At 37.0% G+C, this 19222-nt stretch overlaps 2 protein-coding genes across 22 annotated transcripts in view; one reads left to right on the top strand and one right to left on the bottom strand.

The window, feature by feature from the left end:
* The first annotated feature begins 5954 nt into the window (after window positions 1-5954).
* usp1 (ubiquitin specific peptidase 1) lies at window positions 5955-13128 on the top strand. The gene is given in 10 exon segments (XM_058780082.1): window positions 5955-6091; window positions 6491-6672; window positions 6757-6883; window positions 8128-8226; window positions 8437-8603; window positions 8732-8975; window positions 8978-9395; window positions 10019-10186; window positions 10289-10490; window positions 11454-13128. Coding segments are annotated over 9 exon segments (2355 nt in total). The 5' UTR covers window positions 5955-6091; window positions 6491-6502; the 3' UTR covers window positions 12214-13128.
* Window positions 13129-13488: 360 nt separating this feature from the next.
* The window catches only part of dock7 (dedicator of cytokinesis 7), a 50025-nt gene continuing 44291 nt past the window's right edge, over window positions 13489-19222 (bottom strand). For 14 of the 21 annotated variants that reach the window (XM_058780076.1, XM_058780064.1, XM_058780066.1 and 11 more), the window contains 7 exons: window positions 16198-16323; window positions 15998-16087; window positions 15660-15896; window positions 15147-15290; window positions 14783-14889; window positions 14259-14426; window positions 13489-13626 (listed from right to left, as the gene is read on the bottom strand). In XM_058780076.1, the coding sequence (XP_058636059.1) occupies window positions 13584-13626; window positions 14259-14426; window positions 14783-14889; window positions 15147-15290; window positions 15660-15896; window positions 15998-16087; window positions 16198-16323 (915 nt within the window). In that variant the 3' untranslated portion in view covers window positions 13489-13583. Of the gene's footprint in view, window positions 13627-13738; window positions 13759-14258; window positions 14427-14782; window positions 14890-15146; window positions 15291-15659; window positions 15897-15997; window positions 16088-16197; window positions 16333-19222 lie in introns of all 21 variants that reach the window. The other 7 variants (XM_058780059.1, XM_058780067.1, XM_058780069.1 and 4 more) reach the window with 2 other exon arrangements.

The raw sequence follows: 19222 nt of genomic DNA, 5'->3' as shown, positions 1-19222 counted from the left end.
AAAGAAAAAAGTTCTTTGGGGAACCCGAAATGTTCTTTTATATCAGAGAAAAGAGAAAGTCTTGTGGCCCTCAGTCTACAGTCACATCCATTGGACCCTCAGGGATTTCCTCACATGAAGACACAATAACATTCAAAATCCAGTCAACTTTTGTGGATCTGATACAAATCTAAGTTTCTATTTATGAGAACATGAGATCCATGAAAAGCCAATATACAACTACAATTCTTTTGTCAGATGATTTTCCTTTGAGTATAGCTCTCAAAGTGTCCACTTGATTGCATACTACGTTTTTTTCTTTTACGCACATATGAGGAATACATCTAAAGGGCAGGAGTAGCTTGCAAATCATATCAGCCATTGTTTTCATCTCCGTTCTGTGAGAAATGTCCTTCAGCAGAAAACAATGGACAAGGAATCGCCCCCACAGAGCCTCACATGTGAACCCCCAAGAGACCTCGCTATGCCAAATTCCATAACCTCCACAACGAGCTCTCTCATGCCCACCACTTCAGACATCCAAAAACCTAAGAAACGTACAATACAACCATTTTAGTCTAACAGCAATAGTCAAGAGACTTAAAACATATCTGATAGATTTAAAGTACCCCAATACGTCTCTCTAGGCATTGTTTCCACTAAGGGCCTGTTTCAGAGCTCTACCAGGTCATGGAATTACAGTCACTGGTGCAAGAAGCCCACATGACTGATCACAAGAGCAAAAACATGACCATTTATTTCTGTAGTAAATGTTTCCTGGGTTTACTAGATGTTACTTTAATTGTCCACGGATGAGCATAATCAAATAAATAAGCATAAATAAACATGTATAATATATAAATAATATAAAAATCTATAACTAAATGCAACCAATGAATCAATAATTTGGTCTTCATCACAATAAATGACATGTAGTGGCATCTGGTAAGTTGTATTTGGAAAGTTATGACAAAAACCTGTCCAAAAAAAACAAATAAAAACAAAAAAACACAGGGCCAGCAAAATCACACAGTAAGGCTCACCAGAGTGATGGTAAACTTGCACACTCTTTAGGGAGTCAGAACTCCTGGGTGGCCCTTAGGTCACATGTTTAATGTACCTCTGCATTCCTGAGAACATCAAACAGCCTGTAGGCTCCTAGGGAGGCATTACATGTGCAAAGGCAGTGAGCCAATTATACAAAGACTTGCAAAGGGGTTGATCATTTCATCTTTTTTAGAGGAATTTTTAGGTCAGGTCAACTATGAAAATGTAAAGGCAATTTTGTAAAGGCAGCATGCAATCGGTGCAGGTCTGTGTTGCGCAACACAAATTAGGCTCCGCAGTTAGCTAAATAAATAATTTTCAAATTAGAAAAAAAAAAAAAAAACATTGTGACATGCTCTGGTAATATATTTTTATAATTAGTTTACAAGTAGCATTAGTTTACAAACTCTGTGAAATGCTTATAGAAGTTATTTTATCTTTTATACATCCAAATAATATTGAAAATATATTAAACATATTGCTTTTATTTATTTATTTACATTTTATTTTATTTTAAATAATTTTAACTTAATTTAATTAAATATTATTTGTTCAATTTTATTTGTCTCTTTTAATATATAACGTTGTTTTATGAATAAAAACAAACAAACACACTTTGTTAAAGCATAAGTAATCATACAAACAGCTCATTCTCATATAAATGACACCAGTTCAGAAGCACCTGCAGGTACTTGAATTGTCTGATTTACTTTTATAATATGTTGTCTGAAATAAATATAACAGTTTGCTCTGTGTAGTAGGCCTATTTCTGCATTGCAGTGTCTATTTTACAATAATTTATAGTAGCCTATTATATTCTCGGTTTATTATATTCTTTGGTTCTGCAAAACACTGCAGATTCGAGTTTAACAAAAATAAAGTTAAAATAAATCAAGTTTTGAGCTGCAATTGATACCTTCATATTCATTTGACATGAAATTCATCATTTCTTTTTTTAAATCTAACATTAAGAGAGAGTTATTTCCTTTACAAGTCGGTCCCCCCTTTTGACACCTGTGAGTTTTATTAAACCATAATTATCAGTAAAGATTCAAGATGGACTTTACAATAGAAACCACATCATAACAAAACATTGGGCCATTGGTCTTTGGACCTTTAGCTACATTCGAACTCTTATCTTTATTTAAACATTTGAAAACCCTGTTGAAACTTGCATGCTTGTTTTAATGAACAGATTTGACTAAGATCCCCAAACCATTTGTTTTGAAGGGGACAAGCCTTAATTAGGGGGATTTGACACCCCCTCCCCCATGCTCTATAATCTGCACACTGTGAGAAGGAATTGACTGTCTGTAATGAGATCATATTTTTTGTCAGGTAGGCTAAATCTAATAATATTTGGACTCTCCGATACATATTTGTTTTTTTTTAGAAAATGCATTGCTCAATAAAGCAGCCTAACCTTGTTATGTGCAAATATATGCACAGTGACCAACCCACAGCATCTGAATCCAAAACCTTCTATCTCTGTTGCGCCTGAAACTAGCAAGAAAGCGCGCTCTGCACGCGAAGCAAACAGGAACCTTTCTACCTGGCAGCTAGGATCTCGCCTCGGGCATCGCGGGATATCAGAGAGATCTCGACCAGCTGAGCTCACTGTCTCTGGGTCGCTGCAAATGAGCCAGTCACCATCGCGAAATAACCGAGCCTGAGCTATCGAGCAGCACTGCAGACGAGCGCGCAGCGCAGTGCTGCACTACGGCACGGTTAAACGCATCGCTCCCTGCTCGCGTGTCTCGCATCTCTCCCAGATTGACACACTGCTCGGCATAACGACAACCCAGCGGGGAGGTAAACTGAAACAACACAGCCAAGCGCGAGATGAGATGATTTGTGCTATAAGACACGGGCTGCCCACCTAGACAGCATTTAGGGGTCTATGATGGCCAGAAAAGCTGTCAAGGTGGAAAGCGTAGCTACAATAAAAACAACCAAGGTCTGCAATGAAGGATGTAGTCCAATCTAGAAATACTGAATTATTACTAGAAGAACAGCACATAATAAGAAGAACTGCCTCAAATGCTCAGCAAGAAATGAAAAGAGTGGTTTTAAGGGATGGTGGGTGGGATCTATAGAGGTGTGCTGCATTTTCCAAAGGTAAACAAGAGAAAAGTTGAATAATGGAGCTGACAGACATGGAATGTATCATCTCACATGGCTTACCTCAGTCTCTGGGGGGCCCCTATTTTTTCCTAGGCACTGCAGAGGTGATGAGGCAGACCTTCAAGGAAATCCAGCACAGGGAGGAAGCCGCAACCAGCTGCAACGGCGGTAGAGGCACTCCTCACTCCCCTACACACACACACACACACACACACTCTCAGCCTCGGAGGCTGCGATACTGTTGTTATTGAGGTTTGTGGAAGGGGACGGCAGAAGGCTCTCATAACAGGCGCTTTACTGTGAGCCTGAACACACCCCCTCCCGCAGAGCTCATCCAATGGCAGTCAGAGGGTCAGACACACACACACACACAAACACACACACACAGCTGTATCAGCCAACACCCCCCATCCAGCTTCCCCATCACATTCAAATGCTTAGGATTAAAGTAGTGCAGCTGACTGATAAAAGATTAAACTGGTGTTTAACCACTATGTATGCTGCTTGAGCTCTGCCTGAAGAGCTGACATCATCTCTGTGTGTGTGTGTGTGTGTGTGTGTACCCGTTTTTCTATTCAGGTGGGGACCTGAATACACACAGACTCATGGGGACTCGTGTCACGGTGGGTACCTAAACTGAAGTCCCCACAGGTAAACAAACTAATAAATCACACAGAATGACGTTTTTTGAAAATCTAAAAATGCAGAAAGTTTCCTGTAAGGGGTAGGTTTAGGTGTAGGGTGATAGAATATACGGTCTGTACAGTAGAAAAAGCATTACGCTTATGGAGAGTCCCCACAAGGATAGCAAACCAGACGTGTGTGTGTGTGATCCAGCTGGTGTGTATTGTGTGTCACTGACACTGAGGTAGGTTTAGTATGGTAAAGTGATTTAAAAAACAGCACACAGCTCAGTTGAGGCTGAAAAGAGTGCAGGACATGCCTCTCATTCTTTGAGTGCGCTGGTCTATTTCTCCGCATTTCCAGACTCAAAAGCTTCTTCCCAGGGCTGTTTTTTCTTCTGACAGTGACTGCATTCTGCAAGGATTCACAGTTAACACTATAGGGGAATGAAAAGAGGTGCCTTTCCTCAGGTTTCTATCTACATTCAGATATAAGTACACAGTAACACAAGAGATTATATTTGGTTTATGGGGTAGACCAGGCTAGTTGTCACAATCTAGTAAATATTTATTGCATTTTATTAATGTATAATGCATAAATGTTTTGAGGTAGTTTCTGTTTGTAAATTTAAATGGATTAAACACCAATAAATAGGCTACAGTAAACACATAAAAGGTAACAAACATACAAAAAGGTTGTCATTGTTTTGGCCAAACAAATAATGCATTATTTTATTAAAAATAAAAAGTAACATTATATAGCATTATAATAATTACAGTCAAAATTTTAAATTAATTCATGCCATTTAGCCTAATTTTATGCACAAAAATACAAGATATTAAACACATGTGACTACTTGCCTCAACTGCAAAATATTATTTTCCTAAATGCACAGTTCAACCACAATTGACATTTGCCTGAATGCATTTTAGTGTGGGTACTGATATATAGCCTTTTTTTACAACTATAACCTCAGTCACCTCTTCGTTAAAAGGTGCATTCACACACACTCACAAAAGAAAATAATGTTCAAAGTAAGTGGATCTAAATGATCAGCAGATGCCGATATGATTTGAGTGGTTTGACATCTGCAGATTAGATGCCTCTGTATAATATGTACATGGGCAGGTGAAATGACATTCCACTGCAGTGACAGCTGTGTCCAGTTGTGTAATCTGCTACACTCCATACAGCCTTTTCTTTTATCATTGTTATGCATGCAGTATTACATTCAACTTAAATGTTTCATTTTTTACACTTTCCAATGTATTTCATATACATTTTAAAATGCAATCTTAATATTGAAAAAAAAAATTGTATAAAAAATGTATATTAAACTAGACCAATCTTGAATATGAGAGAAAGAAATAAAGTAGATATAGATCTGGGTGTCCAAACTCGGTCCTAGAGGGCCACTGTCCTGCAGAGTTTAACTTACTTGCCTCAGCACACCTGCCTGGACGTTTCTAGTATGCCTATTAAGACCTTGATTAGCTGATTCAGGTGTGGTTAAATGGGGTTGGAGCTGAACTCTTCAGGACAGTGGCTCCTGCAGGAGCAGGATATTGATGGTTAGTGATTTAATGTCCCAGTTGCTCATGCACTGTTCTTGATGTCCATCTACTGGTGAAAAATAGAAATACTTTTTGTACATTTAATAATAATAATAAACACCTATATGAAACAAGTATTTTTGTAATATTTATTTTCGTATTATTTTAGAATAAAAAAGCAAGCTGGAATTAATTATTTTTTTATTCTTTTATTTTTTTAATGTTTTGGCAAAGAGTTATGTTGCAGTTTCTTAAACTAACGTTTGTAAATGTGACATCACAAATAACTGTGTCCTAAACAACATAAAATCCCTCGTTCTCGTCCTGCGTCGTTTCAAGTCATCAATATTTTGAGACAACTTTAAAGACAATTTTAAAGACATGCCGTTGACAATCGACAATCACTTTACTGATCTCAGATCGGCTTAAAATCTAGTCTACTACACGCTTGTCAGACGATGTAGTTGTCCAAAATTATGCCTGCAAAATTATATTTGCTTTTATTCATGGTTTTGAAAAAAACATTTTCTTAAACAAAAATAATTATTTAATCATACAATTCGCGGCAGTGGTCCTTCTTTAATTTCACATAATTTATTCGACCATCTCCTTTTGTTCAGGCATTAGCGGAGGGGTCTTAGTCGTGGAAAAAGCGCCAAGTTCTACAGACGCGGTTGTCAAGTTTGTGTATATTCAAAAGGAAACCGCGTACTTGGGATTGTATTTTTGCGAAAATGTAACGCGTGCATAATAAGATTCCTTAGGTAAGACCATTAAATATAGTAATATTTTTTTATTACGTAACTCTGAAGTAACGTTACTCTTGCTGAAAATGAACGTGCATGTTGTGTGGGCTGGGCGGCTACTCAGTTAGCCACACTGCTATATATGTAACGTTATCTTCATGCATATGAATCAAAAATGATCAAACTAAGAGTCTCGAGATCATATGAGGCAAATATTTAACATTAATCGATTACACACACACACATATATATATATATATATATATATATATATATATAAATAAAAGTTAATAGTTAAAGTTATATTCTTAGCAGAAAACAGTTCTATTACTTTCTAGGGCACATCTGAGCTAAGGCTTTCCCGCGGTTCGTGGCTGATCGTTTTGATTGAGTTTGTTTCATTTTCATCTTCTCTAGTAAATAGTTAAAATGCCTGGACTGCATATTGAAGGTGGAGTGATGGCTGCAGTTGGCAGTCCTGTGAAGAAGAGCAAACTCTCTCTAAAGTTCTTCCAGAAGAAGGACACCAAACGAGCCCTGGACTTCTCCGAGGCCCCGGCAGAAGACGACAGCACTGCAGAACCAGAAGAGACTACTAAGTATGGAATGTTGTTGTTAGGCTATTTAATACAGATTGTATTTGAAAATACCATATTATCTTTTCCTAATTGTTCTCTCTTAAGTCATGACCAGGTTGTGCCAATGCCTTGCCCTTCATCTCCTCTCACTTGTGAGAAGCCTGAGAGCCTGGTCCCCTTCGTTGGGTTTAATAATTTGGGGAACACCTGCTATCTGAACAGCATCCTTCAGGTATATTGTTTAGCTTACCCACTAATCATGTATTATTCATGACACTCAGAAATTTTAGCTACTATATGAACTCATAATGAATTAATCACTATATATATATATATATATATATATATATATTAGGGCTGGGTATCAATCCAGATATCCCGATTCGATTTCGAATCGCAAGCTTTCGATTCCATTCTTGATTTATTTTTCTTTCTTTTTTTTACATTCAGTGAATATAGTTTTAATACAAAAGCTATTGATACTTCTAAAAAAAATTTACAGTAAACATCAGTTTACAAATGATGAATTAAGAACCACAGGCCTGTATTTTAAACCTATTCTTTTTTTGTATAAGGTCCTTTCTTAAACAATAATAGGGCCCTATAAAATGTTCTTAATTTTTCTGGTAATCAGATGAAGGCATAAAACATTAATTTAATTTATCCTAATCAAATGAAAATTAAACCCTTTTATTGTTTGGCAAACAAAGTGCTGCACAACAGATGTTTACTGTTAAAATTAAAAATAAAACAAATGGGATTATTCCTTTAAAAATAAAGATTTATTAGTAGTAGTAGCATTGAGTCTTAAGACTGCTCTTAACGTTAAACTAAACTTTAATTTTGACAGGTTGCCGTGAGGAACTTGCAGCTGCTGTGTATAATGTGATATGACGGTAGTTTTCTCAAATTAAACGGTAAAATACTAATGAAATGACTCTCAGAGAAGCAGTGTGTTAATATCATCATATAGTGAGACGGCAGAAGACGAAAACACCGCGAGCGTCGTCCGCGCTTTAGTATGTGTGTAGTAAACAAAACAGTGCGTCGCGCCATCCGCCATTCATTCATTGCGGAAGTCATGGTGCCTTATGCGTGATAACAAATGCTTCCACAGATTTATAGTATTACTACTATAGCATTTCACCTGAACATTATGAATCACGCGTATGGCTTTGTTCTTGGTTCTCATCAACAGTATCTCCGCCATGATAAGCACTGAATGAATGACAGGCTTTCTGTTGTAACATCGCACATCGGTAAATAAGGGTGACATCTAGTGGAGAAGACTAATGATAAGAATCACATTAATTAGATCTGGTTTTAAATGTTTGCTGAAATAAATAGCGGAAAAGATCGATTCGCAGCTTTTGAGAATCGATATTGAATCGACATCATTAAAATATATATATATATAGCATTACAGTAGTTTGGATCCCACTCATCAAAACGTTTTACCCTTCTTACAAATTTTAGGTCTTATATTACTGTCCTGGTTTTAAAGAGGCCATCAAATCTTTGTGTCAGTTGGCTAAGCTGAAAGACAAACAGCAAGAAGATGGTGCCAAAAATGAGGTTGGTAAATTTCATCTTTTAAAAAGCGTTTTCCTTTGCCTTGATTATGCTTATAAATATATATCAGTACTAATAGCTTCAATTTAGGGAAAAAGTCGTTCTAAAATTGAGCTTCTAATTGAATAAATGTACAGAATAATTTGTCACATTAAAATTGTTGCCTTTACTATAATTGATTGCATTAAACATTGCATGTTTTTATGTTATTAGGGGGACACTGGTGAGAACACCCTACCTGCTCCCATGGAGCTTCTGGGTAGTTTCCACAGCCTCATCTCTTCTGTGGAACAGCTGCAATCTAGCTTTCTGCTTAACCCAGATAAATACAGCGACGGAGAGCTTGCCACACCACCTCGCAAGCTGCTTAACACGCTCAGGTAATGCTGTGGGCTAGAGCATCATTCAGCAACATTGAAAAGACATTTAAACCTCTCAAGTGTTTTTCTCACTGTTGCCTTGGCTTTAATGAGTTTCCAAACAAACCTGTTTGATTTCTCCATTGCAGGCAGCTTAATCCAATGTATGAGGGTTACTTGCAGCATGATGCACAGGAGGTGCTGCAGTGCATCCTTGCTAACATCCAGGAGGCCTGTGACAATATCAAAAAAGAGCAAACAGACAACCAGAAGGACAGCGCAATGAGCAATGGAATGGGGGAGTCTAACCACGAGGATGACGGCAGCTCTGATGGCCAGTTGAGTGGAAAGAGGAAGAGCGACACAGAAGCAGGCAATGCTAAGAAAAAGCCAAATCTCAAAGCAAATCAAAGAAAAATGAGGAAAATGTGCCTATGACCCGCTCAAAACGAAAGTCCTCCAGCGACATAACCACAGAGAGTTCTGACCAGAGGAATGGAACTGAGGAGCAAGAGGAAAACGAGCAAGAGAAGGACAGAGGGAGCACTACAGAGGAGGGGAAGAATGACGCTCCCCCAAAAGAGGTGGGCAAGAGGACAAGGAGAGGGAAGCTGGGCTGGTTGAAGCCATCTGGGAAGCAGCCTAGCATCTTCTCAAAGTTCCGCAGCATGGGACGAATTACTTCACATGTAGGAGGGAGAGGGGAGACCAAAGAGAAATCAGATTGTAGTGTTCAAGAGAAGCAGGAGAAGGATACCTCAGAGAATGAGAGTAGAACTCAAGAAGTTAAACCGAGTCTGGAAAAGAAGAAAGGTAAATATTTTACACAAAACTGTGACCAAATCTCCTAGCCATTTTTTATAATTATTTTAATAATGCAGATATTCTACAATTAAATGATGGCAAATAAATGTACTATATTATTTTACATAATATTTGAAAACACAAGATGTACTATTAACAGGCCAAATTGATCATATGTATATTTTGGAACTGAGATTGTAAATTATGGTAAATGGGAAAATAAATAAATAATAAAATAAAAAATATATATTAAAAAGGCATAAACTGAGATATCATAAAAATGAACTTGTTTGAAGAGCTGCAATGAAACATCTAGCTTTTAATTAAAAAAAAAATAATTTGAATTAATTATTTTTTAATTATATTTATCATGGCCAGGAACTAAGAATTTGTTCCCACACCCTAATTCATTCCCTCGGTTTAGTATATCACAGCCACATTGATTTAATTAAAAACAATGGAACAGATTAGTACAACATTGCCACAATTTACTAAAACAAGGGAATAAATTTTTAATTTGTGACCACAATAAATTAATAAAGATATATCTATATTCCCCCATGCCATGTGTGGAGCTCTGTTAGGATCAATAACATCAATAAATAAAGAATTTGCCTGTATTTTGTAATTAGAGCAATCAGGCCTGGATGTGCTGAAGTGGATGTTCCAGGGTCAGCTGGTGCTGCGGACACGCTGCCTGGAATGTGAGTGTTTCACAGAGCGGAGAGAGGACTTTCAAGACATCAGTGTACCTGTGCAAGAGAAGGACGACAGCTCCTCTGACTCTGACAGTTCTCAGAGTGAGTACATTGACAGTGTTGAATCCATCTCTGTTTGTGAAGATCAGTCAACACTCTCGGATGCTGGTTAAATTATTTTATTACTGTATCCTCCTTTTTCAGTTTCTCCAGATCCCAAGCCTGAGCTGAAAACTTTAAAGTGGGCCATATCTCAATTTGCATCTGTGGAGCGGATTATGGGTGAAGACAAGTATTTCTGTGAGACCTGTCATCACTACACAGAAGCTGAGAGAAGTCTTCTGTTTGACAAAACACCAGAAGTCATCACAATCCACCTGAAATGCTTTGCTGCCAATGGCTCTGAGTATGTATCCTCTACTGATTTTAATGCTTAGTTCTAGAGCTGCACAATTCTGGATGAATTGAGAATCGAGAAAATTAGTTTTTTTTTTCTATCTCAAATAGAGATCACAATTCTGAAATTAACAAAATAATGTGCAATTTACTAGAGGCTCTGACACAATATTAATACATACATAAATACAGTGTATTTAAAAGCGTTTATTTAATTTGCATGAATTATAAAATGTGTGTGTGTGTGTAAATGTAATAAACACTTAATATAATAAAATATCACTTGTCGCCACCTAGTGGCAAAACATTTAATCGACACAAACGATGCTTTCAAAAGGTGATTTGCTCGATTTTAATCTCTATCATAGACATCAATGTTTATATCCGAACTATAAACTTTCATCCCATTATTTCTGTGATATGAATGATTGCAAGACAGAAATAACACTGTGATTGAAAAGACTGTTTGTGAAGCTGTTTCTTACCTAAACACACATGCTCTCTGTGTCAGTGGCAGCGGAAACGCAGATTCGAATGTCATTAAAGAGTTTTTCAAAGATTTAATAGACGAATCATCCTTTAGAAATGAGATCGCTTGGGTGTTTAAATCGAGATCGCAATCTTTTAATGATGAATCGTGCAGCTCTACTTAGTTCCTATCTTTCTACTATGGAAGCCCTGAAGGGCGCAGGAGTCTGTTACTATTGTTTATTACAGCAGAAAAAATTACAGCAAATATTAAGACAAAGAGAAATAAGGGTAAAAATGTTTAGGATTTAGCATTTTTTAAAAGAAAAACTAAAATCAGTGTGCCCCCCAAGGCTAAAGTTAGCAACTTGAAACCAATTTTTATTCCCCTCCTTTGTTTCACACAACAGAAAAGGTCAGAAATAGCAGCCTGAGACAATTTTTATTCAGTCTTGAAGTTACCAATGTGCATTAAGAAGTTGGTACAATCTTCCTCAATCTTTAGGATGGATCCTTATGCTGGCCTTTCCAAGGTGAATACTCCTCTGCAGACCCCTCTCAAGCTTTCTCTGCATGAGTGGTGCACTCAGCCTGATTCTTCAGACCAGAGCCATCACTACGAGCTCTTCGCCGTGGTCATGCACAGCGGAGTAACCATCAGCAGCGGTCACTACACCACTTACATCCGCATGATGGATCTCCATCGCACCACTTTCAGGCTTCAGTCTCAAGATGAAGAACAAGACCGAGACCGAGAGGAGGACACGAAACAGAAGAAAGAGGAGGTACCTCAAACAGAGTACGATGACGGTGAGGTGTCTTTCAGCTTGCCTGGCAGGGGGCGAAATGTGGGCAGAGTCAGCACGACAACAAGCATGTCCAGCAAATCAGGAAGCAAGAGGTCCTCCGAGGGTGTTGGGCTTTTAGGAGGACAGAGAAGCGTCACCAGTTATGAGCTCAGCAACAGCAATCAAACCAATCCAGAGAAGGCTTCCGGCTCGGCCAGTCGTTCCGCTGGTTCTTTGCTTCAGAACACAGTGAAGAAAGAGACCGAGGAAGAGGGAGTTGATGCTATGGGCGACGGAACCCAGGTGAGTTTTGACTTCGCTCTGCGAAACCTTTTGGACTTTGAGGGAAAGTGGATGCTGTTTGATGACTCTGAAGTGAGACTCTTTGAAGAAGAGGACTTCCTCAGAGCCTGTTCCCCCGAGACATGCTCCACCTCTACACCTTACCTGCTCTTCTACAAGAGAGTCTCTCAGTAAAAACAGCCGATGGGACTCAGTTATGAAGTTTTACTGGTAAGACATGGACTATGAAAGTATGTTTGCAGGCAACTGGAAAAGCAAGTCGGGATGTGTTAATAGTCTATGTACGTTTGTGTAACAAGTGTCAGTTAAAAGCCTATGTGAATCTTTCAAGGCTATGACATTTGTTGGCACTTTTGTCTATTACTGTTTTTGTATTTTACTCCATTTTCTCGTTCAGTGAGTCCATGTCATCTGCTTTTCAGTGACCCTCATGCAAATGCACCTTGGCACTTATTGTAGTGCATGTGACAGTTTTCCTATACTTTCAAGCATTCCATAGAAGCTCTAATGAATAGCACAAAATTATTTCTTGTGCACTGAAATTTTATATATTTTTTAAAAGATCAATTCTTGCTTGTTCGGGTTTTGTCTCAAGTATGAATTCACATTTTCGATGTCCCTGTTTTGAAAGGGTATTATTAATAGCTTAAAAGCCCAAAGTAGATTTTGCATTAGTCTGTTCAATCCCCCCCTTTTTTTTTTTGATACTAGAAAGCACAGGCAATGTGTTTTGTTCCCCGCTGCAGATTATTTGCACACAGAGAATCAAATTTAGTTTGAAAGGTAGGCAACCTCAAAAGTACAGTGTATAATTTGTCTATAAATGACCACAGGGATAAAGTGACCTATTTTTCTAGATTTATAGTTTATCAGCCATACCTCAGTCCAGTCTAAGAAGCTTTTCTTTCCCATTTTGTGAGCAGACTCTGCTATACACAAGATCTCTGAGCAATAAATAAAACAATTCATGAGAATCTCTTACGTTCTGTTGTATATTTGAGGAGGCAGGGAAAATGTAAATATTTTTCTATTACCTGGTTATGTAGATTCTTATTTGCCACATTAAAATACCAACATATAAAAATAAAAGTCTCTTGGTGCAGTTTCTTTAACAACACACTGGAATGGCTATTAGAGTATTTATTTAGTAAAATATTTAAAGTAAACAAAAGGTACATAAAACTACATAATGCTGAAAAAAAAAATCATCACCTTTTTTGCTTTTTCTGTAAGGATTAAATAAACTCTTAAGTTGTACCGTAAATATTAAAAAATGCACTGGGATGAAGTAAAAAAAAAAAAATTAAATAAAAAGTGCACACAGTAATAGAATACAGGTTTTGACACATTGTATGCTAAATTCATCATCAGTCCTTGTGATCATGTAACAGGCCATTTTGTTAACCAATACAAAATTGGAATGATGTACCAAACGTCTTAACACTTATCTCTTTTTACTTTATGGCAGAAACACTGATATTGTGAGGAGGATTGATATATACAAATAAATAAAATTGCATTTGTTCTTTTTATTTCTTCAATCTTCACACGTCAAGCTTGCGAAGGCTCATTCTGCTAAAAGAGTCTCTGAAAGAAAAATGTTAAATGTTATAAAAGGAGTAAAAAATATTTTGGAGGAAACAAAACTTTAATGGTCAGCAAACTATTTAAAAAATATGCTCGCTAACAACTTGACTACCTTCTCAAGCTGTCCTTTTGCTGCTTGTTAAAATGGAAAAAGGAAATTAAGTACATTTAAAACACCCACACCTTTTTAGACAATTATGTAATGCATTATCCATTGTGTCATCCGTTATGAGTAACTAACTAATCTGCTGTTGACATACATCACTAAACCAGGCTATGAAGGCCTATTTCCTGACTGTAGTAGGCTTCAATTCAATTTGATTCAATGATGGAATTTCTATGCATTCTGCAATATTTGTGGTACAATTTAAATCATAATTTTGCTTTCATATGAAACAAACTCAGTAATTGTTGTGTACTTTACAGTGAACCATTTGACTTGATGTATTAATATTAATGGCCCTTTGATTAAAATACTAAGGCTTGAGGGGCTTAAGGAGAAACTCCCACCATTATTCATTAATTCAAACGTAGTTTGGTAAACCAAGTTGCTGCAGTAAGCTGGTTAATCGGGCGCAAGGTGACATATACAGGACATTCTTAACAGCTTATGACAATTTTAATTGTCTGACCTGTGTGAGTTGACCTGTAATACAGGTTTGTAGAGTTGTGGGATCTTCCTGTTAATGAGAGGCTGCAGAGCTTCTTTCAGTCTGTGGTAGTTTCTTTCCAGCTCTCTCTGATACTCTTTCTGGTCTGGACCAATCAGACTCTTATTTTTGCGAAGGGCATCTTCACATCTAGGGGTGTTATTGAAGGTAGCAGGGTTAAATTAAAAAGTCTCTTGAAGGCAGTTCACCCTATGGCCATTTAGGTAATGTTATGTGGCATTTTCCATGCAGGCATTTCAAAGTTTTAATTGTATTACTGACCACTGTATTATTATCATTTAACAGTTAAAATAACTTGTAATGCAACCATACAAAAGCAGCAACATTTACATGGACTGCAATAATCCAATTCTTTTTGGGATAATAGTTGACCTGTATACATACAGTAATACTTCATTATAAATGTGATGTAAAATATCACTAGGGTTAGTAGTTGGACTACTGGAGTCCATGTTAATGTAGTGTGAGAGCATCTGGAATCAAACCTCTTGGTGAAGTCTTTGAAGCACAGTCGTAGTTTATTATGGTGCCTGTAGAGTTTAGGATCACTTGGGATCTCAGACAGAAACACCTGGGCCACCTCAAGAGGGCCCTATAGAGAAATACAATGCATACATAGGTTAGAATCATTCAAATGATTTGCTCATTTCACCAATGACACAAAAATGTTAAATGTTAATTAAATAATGGGAACTACTACATGGCAATGAAATATTACACATTCTGGAGGCTGAATTTGCAGATATTATATGTACCGTTACTGTGTCATCAAGTTGCTCAAATTAATCCAGAAGATAACAACAGTGATATTGCATATGTATTATTAAGTGAATAGGCTCAACTATTCACCTGGTTAACAGTGGTGCCAACAGACCCCTGCAGAACCATCTGTAACATTTTGGCATCAGATGGGTCTTGATGAGTGGCAAAAGCCAGCTCCTGTGTCTTCTTCTGCATGTCCTCAATGGCTACTTCAATAGGCGTGGAAATGATCTGAAAGGCAAATAGAAATACATTAATATCTTGTTATTGTAGATATCTAGTGTTATTGTAAACTAAAACCAAAAATATTAATAAATGTTTTTGTTAACTGGAAGCTAAAGTCAAATAATATATATTTGAAGTATTGATATATATTTATAAAACCTAAATTCCTAATTACTAAAACTGAAATAATAAAGCTAAATAGAAATACAAAAAATAAGCACATAAAATTACTACAACTATAAAAAGAAAACTCAAAAAAGAAAAAAATACTATAATTGTACATAACTAGCTATTTAAATGATCTTGATACTTTTCATGTAATTTTCATCTAGCATGAATACCTATAGAAGCTTTCACAGTGCATGTGCGTGTTACCTCCTCTTTATGGATGATGTTGATGCGGGTCTTGATGTAGGGGAAAGCGTGGGAGGTGGTGAGAATGGTCTTTCGTTTAAACTGTTCGTGCAGGTCACCGTGAGCTCTTCCGTCGAGTGTGAACGGCGTGCAGTAGACGAAGCGGCGCAGGTTGTAGTTCTTATCGAAGTACGTGATGCGGTCCTTCATTTCATAAGTGTCAAAATATGGTTCAACGTACGTGATCTGAATGAAGGCCTGTATCGGAAAGCGATATTATACTCAGTGCAAAGTATTGTCGTTTGTTGTTTTTAAAACTGAGCACAAATTTTGCACCATAACGTGGTAATTTAACGCACCTTATTTGGGTCCAATTTACACTTGTCAACTGGATTGGAATCTTTAATGACTTCCACTTGGTCCTCACCAAACCTTTCACCATAGAAACTCTGGAATTAAGACAAAATTAAGAAAGGTTATGTATGTGTACTACAAAAAAACCCCGTTCAAATTGCGTCTCTAATAAAACGTGAAACAGAAAATGCAAACGGTTTTGTACCTCAAGCCGATGTGAGATTTCTGCCAGCTTGGTGATGGCTGGCTCTTTGTAGACAAACTCCTGCTCATCCAAGTCACCAAATTTAGAACCATAAATTCCGACTCTGAAATAGGTGCCAAACATCCGCTTTCCATCCTGAAACAAACAAATGTGTTAATTACTAATGTGCTGTTAATTAAATCTGCCATTTGAAAACACCAGATAACACGGAAACATAAATCCTGTTGGTACTCATTTAACATGTCATGGGTTTACACTTTAAAACAGTTACTCATAAAGAAAGGTAAAGTGCAATGAGGCAAACACAACGTTTTCTCAAGGCAGCAAGTTATCAAGTGACAGCAGCATTGTAAACATTGTCTGGTACATGTTTACATAAATAATCTGCATTCAACACTGGCAATAGTGATGCAATTATATAACCGTGAAATACAGAAAAACAGACACTACTAATACAGTATCATTATTATAATACATCTACCATTTGAGGATAAAAAAAAAAAAAGCAGCAAAAATTTTGGTTTCATTTATTATTAATATTATTCCAGATTTATATATAGCTTCTCGACTTTACACTACCATTCAAAAGTCAATTAAAAGCCATTAAAAAGTTTTTCTTTAAAAGAAATTAATACTTAAAAAATTAATAAGAAATGTTCTTGTAAAAAAAAAAAACTCCACAGACATTAAGCGTCTTAACTGTTTTCAAAATTGATTTGATACTAAAAGAAATGTTTCTTGAGCAGCAAATCAAAAATCAAAGACCATGTGACACTGAAGACTGGAGTAATGGCTGCTGAAATGTAACAAAGTATATTTTCAAATATTTTAAAGGGGTCATGACATGAGAAATCAAATTTGCCTTGATCTTTTGGCATATAAGAGGTCTTCGTACTATTAAAACATCCTGCAAGTTTCATAGCTTAAAACGTATTCCTCATTATAAACAAAGCATTAATTTAATCAAGCTCCAAAAACGGCTCGTTTTGGATCTGAGATGCAAGATGACGTAACACGGGCACAAACATTTGCATAAACACTGCCTCCAGAGCAAGGCTTTGAAGAATAGTCATCTTCTCATCATAGGCCCCGCCTACTGGCGTTCAGTCACTTAACGGCTTGACACTTGATCAGGCTAAATGAAAGTATCATGTCGCGTCAGAAGCAAATAGAAATTACAATCACTGCTGCTATCTTGTCTACACTGGATACAGTATACAGATGTGCGTTCGCTTTCTGACACAGTCCACGCGTTTGAGTCTGTCGTCAGTAGGGCAAATAGAGTGAAAGAATGTTCGCTTTAACGCATTTGGTTTAAACCGCTCGTTCGCATCTTTGTACAGATATCAGAAGGATCCCAGCGTAACAAACAATTGGATAGCTTATTTTTAACAGCATCCCGGATCGTGTCCGACAATTTTGTTTTGTAACCGAGGCAGTGTCATGGAGAGTTCACAAAGAAAAATTTGTTGAAAGATGAAGCGGAACTAGATCTGAACGCAGCTGCATCACAAACAGCAAGTAAATGATTTCATAATGCTTTGTCTGGAAATGACAGTTTTTTGTTCTTTTAGATGTTGTCACATGCAATAGCGAGGGGGCGTTGATACTTTTTCCAATGCAATAACATTAGCCAATCATAACAGTGCCTGATTCCTGACAAGCTTTGAAGGACCCGCCCCTTAAAACAGGACGTTTTAGAGAGAGGGTTAGAATGAGGGTTGAAAATAATCTTTTTTTTTTTTTTGTGCAAAAAACTTTATTAACATACATAAACCTCAAGGAACATATTAAAATAATTTAAAAAATCATGACCCCATTGTCATGACCCCATTAAAATGGGTTAACAGTCATCTTAAATTGTAATAATTAAATTGCAATTTCACAATACTACTGTTTTTTAAACTGTATTTTTGATTGATTAAATGCAGGCTTGCTGAGCTTATTTCAAAACCATATCTTTTTATAATAGTATATATTAGCATAATTAGCCATAAAGAAAAAGAAAAAAGTGAGCATCTCCACATCAGACAAAATCTGAATACAGTTTGAGTTTGAGCCAAGCTTGAGGACAGTGGTGCAAGAAGAGGTTCTGAACAAAGTGGGAACTTTTGTAAACTGTAGCAAAGGACGACATAACAGGAAGACCACCAGAGGACAACCTGATGTCCTTAAAGAGTAAGTGAACAACTGTACTCCAAATAAGAGACAAAGAACGGAACATAAGTTGCAAGCTCCTCGTGAGAAAGTAAACGTGCTGCTGTAGCCTAATACAGAACGTCAAACTGAAACACTTGTGTCAATAGAAATAGAATGTCAGACAGAATTAGTATGTGCTGGAGTAACAGGGTAGGCCATAGAAGCACAGTAAGGAAAAAGAGTGGTGGCTATACATGTACAGAGCCGGGAACATGTCTGAGTGCACAGGAAGTGAAGTATTACTCAGGTGCAGATAAAGGCTGAACCAAAACAGACCAACCATACAGCCCAAATTTAGATGCTAATAATGCTAACAATGTCAAAAAAATATTTTACATGAAATTTGTGCCATATATAACATCTATCATAAGTAACACATTAAATATGCAAGAGATAAATATAAGAGCGGTTCAAAATGGGTGTAAATGGAAAACTAGTTAAATACTGTAGAGCATTAAAGTTAAGTAAGCATATTCAAATGAGTCAAAACATTGTATAAATAAATAGTAAGGAATAAAAGATGCATAAAACTGTGAATGATGGACGTTCCAGTTCTGTGGAAATCTGTGAAGTTTTCTGCTGAGTTCAGATTGTGTGTAGGCCTGGTTGCCAGGTGTCTGAGATGGTTCAGCCTCTCTCTGATTCATTGCGAATGTATTTTCAGTCATAAAAGTCACAGAAATAAACCCTCGGACTATGAACTTACCACAAGACACAATAATTAAAGTGGGAAGAGGAGGGGTCAGCAACCAGGGAAATAAAAAAGGAGAGAACAGAACATTTTAATCAGGAAACCAGGAAACTCTTTGAAAGACTAACAAAAGAC

The sequence above is a fragment of the Onychostoma macrolepis genome, chromosome 06 (genome assembly GCF_012432095.1).
Source record: "Onychostoma macrolepis isolate SWU-2019 chromosome 06, ASM1243209v1, whole genome shotgun sequence".
In the NCBI taxonomy this organism is placed as follows: domain Eukaryota; kingdom Metazoa; phylum Chordata; class Actinopteri; order Cypriniformes; family Cyprinidae; genus Onychostoma; species Onychostoma macrolepis.
Note: the sequence above shows the minus strand (reverse complement) of the source record. Positions and strands in the feature narration are given on the sequence as shown.